The sequence below is a fragment of the Poecilia mexicana genome, unplaced genomic scaffold (genome assembly GCF_051168715.1).
Source record: "Poecilia mexicana isolate PSO_F unplaced genomic scaffold, ASM5116871v1 scaffold_22, whole genome shotgun sequence".
NCBI lineage: Eukaryota > Metazoa > Chordata > Actinopteri > Cyprinodontiformes > Poeciliidae > Poecilia > Poecilia mexicana.
In genome coordinates, this window is record NW_028263391.1 from 986,168 (window position 1) to 993,667 (window position 7,500).

At 63.4% G+C, this 7,500-nt stretch overlaps 1 protein-coding gene across 1 annotated transcript; it reads left to right on the forward strand.

The window, feature by feature from the left end:
- Nucleotides 1-1,615: 1,615 nt before the first annotated feature.
- Nucleotides 1,616-5,287, forward strand: LOC148152718 (uncharacterized). The gene is made up of 4 exons (XM_088002819.1): nucleotides 1,616-1,696; nucleotides 3,069-4,538; nucleotides 4,641-4,889; nucleotides 4,976-5,287. Exons 1-4 carry the CDS (start codon nucleotides 1,616-1,618, stop codon nucleotides 5,252-5,254), a joined length of 2,079 nt encoding a protein of 692 aa, XP_087858945.1. The 3' UTR covers nucleotides 5,255-5,287.
- The last annotated feature ends 2,213 nt before the right edge of the window (nucleotides 5,288-7,500 follow it).

Consider the following 7,500-nt stretch of genomic DNA (forward strand, 5'->3'; position numbering starts at 1 on the left):
ACAGACGGGTCGTCTGGGTCTCGCTACCGATGGGGCGACCGCGGGCTGGAGCTGCAGAGCGGGGGGGCTTGGGGCCCCCCCCCTGACTGTCCGTGCCCGGGTCTAGAGGCGAGCCTGCAAAGGCTGGAGGAACCCTTCGCCGAAGCGCCGGTGCAAGAGCATCCGGGGCCGGCGGGGGCCCTCCATGGCAGGCCACGAGTGCTGTTCGGTCAGGAAAGTGTGTGTAAATGTGCTTGGGGAGCCATCCACCAGAGCTCCAGACCTCCGAGCGGGACACCTAGGCGGGGTCAGCCCGCTGTCGGTGCTCCGTCTTCGGCCTGGGTCCAGGGAGACTCCGCGCTTTTATTCCAGCTTCCACGGGGCTCCACGGAGCTCCGCGCCAACCGGAGCAGCCACCAGGCCCATCAGATGGACCGTGGAGACTCACCGGCCGAACGGGAAGCCACAGCGTGAAAGCCCCGCTTCTCCAGGACAAAGTGCAACTTTTTGCCGAAAAAGCGCTAAAAACGGCCGAAAATGGGGGAAAAGAGGGCTGAGACCCGCTTGGATGGCCTCCCGAGACTTCAAGGATCATGAAAATATGTCTAAGTGTTGAAACACTTAGTCATTTTTCCGCCCAGACCCTCTTTTCCAACTCTCTCCTGATATCGTTCCGGCAGTGATTTTCTTTATAAGGGCCCGAAAAGCGTTTTGACTTTCACTCCCAGAACGCCCCCCCCGTCGTGGGGGCAGTACTGCTTTTTTTAAAACCCCGTATCTCCCTCATTTTTAAAGATAGAACCATGCGGTCTTCACCGGGCTGCTCTTCGGGCTCCGGAGATTCGAACCATATCCGGTTTTCCCGGATAAAACGCATTTTTGACCGATTTTTGGAGCTCATTTCCCGGTAAACTTCTTTCGCTTCTACCGCCGGCTGGGAAGGTCCTAGAGACGATCCGAGACCACCACCGTGTTCCCCGCGGTCCAAGCTTTCAGCCAATATATGGTTTGCCTGGGTGCAGTGCGTTTTTAAGGATCGAACCGGAGCTCCGGAGGTCCAGACCGGGGATCCGCGGCAGAGCTATCCGGGAGGGCCGCGCTAGCAGGCGGACGAAATCTGCAGCTGCTCACCGCCGAGTCTCCCCCTCTGGAAGTCCGGTTTTCGGACCTCCACCCAGGCTTCCGGGACCGACACCCTCGTGACCGGGGCCGTCTCAGGAGCTCGATGATCCGGGTCTCGGGTCGGTGGGACCCCGGGAACCGGACCGGAGGTCCGGTTGGGCCCAAAACGGTTAAAAATTCGTATAAATTCGGGGGAACGTCCTAGCGGAAATCGGAGACCACCAGAACCATCCGCGGACCGGCCCGGATCCGACGGTGTGCGGCTCGCCCGGGTTCCGGTCCGTTTGGACCGACTTATCGCGGGGCAAAGCCGGCCCGGTTTGACGCTAATCCTTTGGAGACCCGTAGAAGCTCGAGGGAAGGTCCTAGAGACGATCCGAGACCACCTCCGTGTTCAGGAGGCTCGGAGCTTTAAAACGGTATATGACATGCACGTATGGGGGGCCCCGATCTCCCAGGAGAGCCGGAAATGTCGTTTTCAGCCATCCGGAAAAGGGCCCTCCATAGGGAATGAATGGGAGACCACCCGACCTTTGAACCGGGGCTGCAGCCGCAAACGGGGTCCGATCTCCGCGTGCTTCGGCACCCTTGGAGGGTACGTCGGGGGCTATGGCCAAACCGAGTTTGAGACCCCTGGCTCTTATGGTTGGGTCTCCAGGGGGTCTCAAATCTGGGGCCCCCCAGGGCCTGGATCTCGGCCTCGGGGGGCGGGGGGCCCGGACCAACGGTGGCACACGGTCGTGGGGGTTGCCCCCAACCGACCCACCGAGTTTCAGCCCTCTGGGACACCGTTAAGGGGGTCTCCCGCGGGGGTCTTTGCCTCCGTCCCATAACCCACCTTACCTTTGGAGACCCGTAGAAGGTCGGGGGAAGGTCCTAGAGGCGATCCGAGACCACCTCCGTGTTCAGGAGGCTCGGAGCTTTAAAACGGTATATGACATGCACGTATGGGGGGCCCCGATCTCCCAGGAGAGCCGGAAATGTCGTTTTCAGCCATCCGGAAAAGGGCCCTCCATAGGGAATGAATGGGAGACCACCCGACACTTCGGGCGGGCCTGGAGCCGCAAACTTGGTCCGATCTCCGCGTGCTTTGGAACCCTTGGAGGGTACGTCGGGGGCTATGGCCAAACCGAGTTTGAGACCCCTGGCTCTTATGGTTGGGTCTCCAGGGGGTCTCAAAGTCCGGGGGCCCCCCAGGGCCGGGATCCAGGCCCTGGGGGGCGGGGGGCCCGGACCAACGGTGGCACACGGTCCGGGGGAAGGCCCCGGACCGACCCACCGAGTTTCAGCCCTCTGGGACCCCGTTAAGGGGGTCTCCCGCGGGGGTCTTTTCCTCCGTCCCATAACCCACCTTATAGCGAATGGCAAATGTCCGCGGTTGCCGCTGCCCTGCCTCCATTCACGCTGCCAGGGCGGGCGTCAGCGCTGCCCTGCCTCCATTCACGCTGCCAGGGCGGGCGTGAGCGCTGCCCTGCCTCCATTCACGCTGCCAGGGCGTGCGTCAGCGCTGCCCTGCCTCCATTCACGCTGCCAGGGCGGGCGTGAGCGCTGCCCTGCCTCCATTCACGCTGCCAGGGCGGGCGTGAGCGCTGCCCTGCCTCCATTCACGCTGCCAGGGCGGGCGTGAGCGCTGCCCTGCCTCCATTCACGCTGCCAGGGCGGGCGTGAGCGCTGCCCTGCCTCCATTCACGCTGCCAGGGCGTGCGTCAGTGCTGCCCTGCCTCCACTCACGCTGACCTGGCAACCCTGAGCGCTGCCCTGGCAGCGTCAGCGCTGCCCTGCCTCCGCTCACGCTGACCTGGCAACCGTGAGCGCTGCCCTGGCAGCGTCAGCGCTGCCCCGCCTCCGCTCACGCTGCTGATTAGCCGGAGGGCAGCGGCTGCGCGCTGCCTTACAGCTGGAAGCAATCAGCCCCGCCGTTCCCCTGCAGGTAATTGGCCTCAATAGGCGGCACCTGCTCATTCCAGCTGCAGCAGCCGGACAGAGACGCTTCTACTCCACGTTTTGAGCACCGGGGAAGCCTCCAGATGCCACACCAAGGACCCTACAGACGTTGTCCAATCTGCTGCAGTAAGTTTGCTCAGCTGCCGAAGCATTTAGAAAGGGTTCACCACGTTTTGAACAAGGAGGAGCGGAAAATCCTCCTGGCGTTTGCCCACGGACGGGTTAACGTCCGGGGGCTGGATTGTCCCGTCCGGGGGTGCAGCTACAGAGGTCCGAGAGTGGACCGCCACCTCTACGCGGGTCACAAGGAGCTGGACATCGGGGCCGTGAGGGACCACCTCCGCCTTCTGCACTGGAGGGCCACCCTCCGCGCTCTGGCCGAGCTGAGGTCCACGGAGCCCACGCCGCAGCTGGCATCCGAGCTGGACGTCTCGGAGCGGCAGCCACCGGCCCCAGAATCGCCGGGGGAGGACGGAGATGTCTCCTCTTCTCCGGGGACCGCCCTGGAGCCTCTTTCCGGTAGGGATTCTCCGCCTCGCTCCCACAGACCTGGTTCTCTGCCCGCCTCGCCGCCCCCTGGTTCCAACGTCTCTTCTCCTCCTCCTCCTGGTTCCACGGCCAGCCCTCCTCCTCCTCCTCCTGGTGGTCCTGGTGGTCCTGATTCCGACCCCGGCTCTCCCCCTCCTGGTCCTGCTTCCAACGCTGGCTCTCCTGCCCCTGCCGGGACGCGGCCAGAGGCGGAGACGAGCGACTCTGACCCTCCGGCCGGCTCCAGCAGCACCAGGGCGGTCCGAGGGCTTGCCCTGCTCCCCTTCGCCCCGCTAGTGTTCCCCGCTGCCGTGGAGAGCTACTTGGAGGAGTACCACACGCACCTCCGTGGGGCCCTGCCCACCCCGCAGCACCGCATGAACGCGCGCTCCAAGCTGGGCCGGATCCGGAGCCTTCTCTCCTTCGTGGCCCGGGGGAAACCTCTCAACGCCACCTGGGCGTTCATGCATGACCTGGAGAAGATCCACGCCTTCCCACAAGCCCTGAAGGACAGGGGGAGAGCCATAACAACAGTCAAGGTCTACCTGGTGAACTTCTCGCAGTTCATGGACTACTTCTCCGAGACCCCGCCGAGGGGCTGCAGGCTGACCAAGAGACAGATCAGGGGGGTGAGCAGGGCGGTCAGAGCGGACCTCCAGCAGATCGTGACCGAGGTAACCCTCCACCAGATCTCCGTGAAGCGCTCCAAGGCCAAGAGGTCCATCGGCAGGAAGCAGCTGCGGAGGTGCAAGAGCCTGGCCACGGCCACCATCCCTGTGCTCCTCGGGAAGCTGGAGGCGGCACCCTCGAACGTCCAGCTCCGCCACAGGCTCTACGGCTACCTGGCCTGCTACCTGTCTGCTGTCTACGGCCACCGGCCTGGGGTGCTGACCAACATGACGGTGGGGGAGCTCCAGGAGGCGATGGAGGATGCTGAGGAAGGCTCTCCAGGCTTTGTGATCAATGTAAGTGGATCTACGAGAACCAGGGGCATGGAGCTGCAGGCAGAGAACCAGGCGCACTGAGCTCCATGCTCCTGGAGCTCATCTCATCTCATCCCTTCTCAGGTGAGGAACCACAAGACCAACAGGGCCTTCGGGGCGGCCCAGCTGTTCCTGACCCACGCCGAGTTCAGCTGGTTCGTCCGGTGGCTCTCCGTCCGGAGCACGCTGAACCCACCGTGCCGGTTCCTCCTCTTCAGCAGCAAACAGAAGCGGATTGCCAAGCTGACGCGGTTCTCCCAGTGTGCCTGGACGGAGATGGGGCTTCCAGGCCGGCCCACCATGACTGATTTCCGCAGCGCAGTGGCCACACACGTGGGTAGCACATTTCTCCGGTCGGAGGGGGGGGGGGGAAGAAAAGACCACCAGGTTTTTTAATACATTTTTATTCTGTTTTTCAGGCAAGGGATGCACACAGCAGCGAGGTCAGAGGAGAGCTTGCCCGGGTCATGTGCCACGACACCAGGACCGCGGACAGGTTCTACGCCAACCAGCTCACGGCGGAACAACTGGCGGACATCCGGAGCAAGTTTGACCGGGCCACAGCGCCACAATCTTCCTCTCCAGGCTCCGGGGAAGCCAGCCCACCACTCCCCCCCCGGCAAGGTGACTCCTCTTCGGACCTGGCCTCCTCCACCACCCCTGGGGACTCGGAGAGAGAGACGGAGGAAAACAATTAAAAATGTTCAATAAAGATGTTAAATGTGAAACAACCGCATCTCTTTAATTACCTGGGCTGGGGAGGGAGGGTAGGTTGGGGTAGCTCCAGGCCCTGACCTCCAGGAAGAGAACCAGGCATGGAGCTGCAGGCCCTGACCTCCAGGCAGAGAACCAGGCCTGGAGCTGCAGGCACTGACCTCCAGGCAGAGAACCAGGCCTGGAGCTGCAGGCCCTGACCTCCAGGCAGAGAACCAGGCCTGGAGCTGCAGGCACTGACCTCCAGGCAGAGAACCAGGCCTGGAGCTAAAGGCCCTGACCTCCAGGCAGAGAACCAGGCCTGGAGCTAAAGGCCCTGACCTCCAGGCAGAGAACCAGGCCTGGAGCTAAAGGCCCTGACCTCCAGGCAGAGAACCAGGCATGGAGCTAAAGGCCTTGACCTCCAGGAAGAGAACCAGGCCTGGAGCTAAAGGCCTTGACCTCCAGGCAGAGAACCAGGCCTGGAGCTAAAGGCCCTGACCTCCAGGCAGAGAACCAGGCCTGGAGCTAAAGGCCCTGACCTCCAGGCAGAGAACCAGGCCTGGAGCTAAAGGCCCTGACCTCCAGGCAGAGAACCAGGCCTGGAGCTGCAGGCCTTGACCTCCAGGCAGAGAACCAGGCCTGGAGCTAAAGGCCCTGACCTCCAGGCAGAGAACCAGGCCTGGAGCTAAAGGCCCTGACCTCCAGGCAGAGAACCAGGCCTGGAGCTAAAGGCCCTGACCTCCAGGCAGAGAACCAGGCCTGGAGCTAAAGGCCCTGACCTCCAGGCAGAGAACCAGGCCTGGAGCTAAAGGCCCTGACCTCCAGGCAGAGAACCAGGCCTGGAGCTAAAGGCCCTGACCTCCAGGCAGAGAACCAGGCCTGGAGCTAAAGGCCCTGACCTCCAGGCAGAGAACCAGGCATGGAGCTAAAGGCCTTGACCTCCAGGAAGAGAACCAGGCCTGGAGCTAAAGGCCCTGACCTCCAGGCAGAGAACCAGGCCTGGAGCTAAAGGCCTTGACCTCCAGGCAGAGAACCAGGCCTGGAGCTAAAGGCCTTGACCTCCAGGCAGAGAACCAGGCCTGGAGCTAAAGGCCCTGACCTCCAGGCAGAGAACCAGGCCTGGAGCTGCAGGCCCTGACCTCCAGGAAGAGAACCAGGCCTGGAGCTAAAGGCCTTGACCTCCAGGAAGAGAACCAGGCCTGGAGCTGCAGGCCCTGACCTCCAGGCAGAGAACCAGGCATGGAGCTAAAGGCCTTGACCTCCAGGAAGAGAACCAGGCCTGGAGCTAAAGGCATCTCTTTAATCACCTGGAGGGGGGGAAGGGTTGGCTTGGCTCCGTTGAATCAAATATGATCCCAGCAGTTCTTGAATAACCAGATCTCACCCAGCTACCGCATCACATGTGTTGCTCATTTCCAGATCTCACCCTCAGGTAGAGCTCCAGGCCCGCACACACATGCAGGGGACAGGGCATGGAGCTCCAGGACCGCACACACATGCAGGGGACAGGCCATGGAGCTCCAGGACCGCACACACATGCCTTCCACCTCCACCACCACCCTAGTCCCCTCCATCTTGCAGCTGATAACCTCCAGCTCTAACGACGCCTCCACTTTTTCCACCGGCATCACAGCTCCAGGACCGCACACACATGCCTTCCACCTCCACCACCACCCTAGTCCCCTCCATCTTGCAGCTGATCACCTCCAGCTCCAACGCCGCCTCCACGTCAGGGACAGGGGCAGGTCGGCCTCGGAAGGCCGACCGGCCCCCTCTCAGCTCCGGAGGGACTTAGAGCCGGGAGGGGAGAGAGAGGGGGCTGCGGTCTGCCCCGCACCGCAGCGGGGCAGGCCACGGCCGGCCTCAGAAGGCCGACCTGCCCCCCTCTCAGCTCCGGAGGGACTTAGAGCCGGGAGGGGAGAGAGAGGGGGCTGCGGTCTGCCCCGCACCGCAGCGGGGCAGGCCACGGCCGGCCTCAGAAGGCCGACCTGCCCCCCTCTCAGCTCCGGAGGGACTTAGAGCCGGGAGGGGAGAGAGAGGGGGCTGCGGTCTGCCCCGCACCGCAGCGGGGCAGGCCACGGCCGGCCTCAGAAGGCCGACCTGCCCCCCTCTCAGCTCCGGAGGGACTTAGAGCCGGGAGGGGAGAGAGAGGGGGCTGCGGTCTGCCCCGCACCGCAGCGGGGCAGGCCACGGCCGGCCTCAGAAGGCCGACCTGCCCCCCTCTCAGCTCCGGAGGGACTTAGAACCG

Bases quoted from the DNA above. Each gene is read 5' to 3' on its own strand.
- LOC148152718 (XM_088002819.1), top strand. From the start codon at position 1,616: ATGGGAGACCACCCGACCTTTGAACCGGGGCTGCAGCCGCAAACGGGG. The intron at 4,539-4,640 runs GTAAGTGGATCT...ATCCCTTCTCAG, and splicing joins CTCCAGGCTTTGTGATCAAT to GTGAGGAACCACAAGACCAA. The intron at 4,890-4,975 runs GTGGGTAGCACA...TCTGTTTTTCAG, and splicing joins GCAGCGCAGTGGCCACACAC to GCAAGGGATGCACACAGCAG.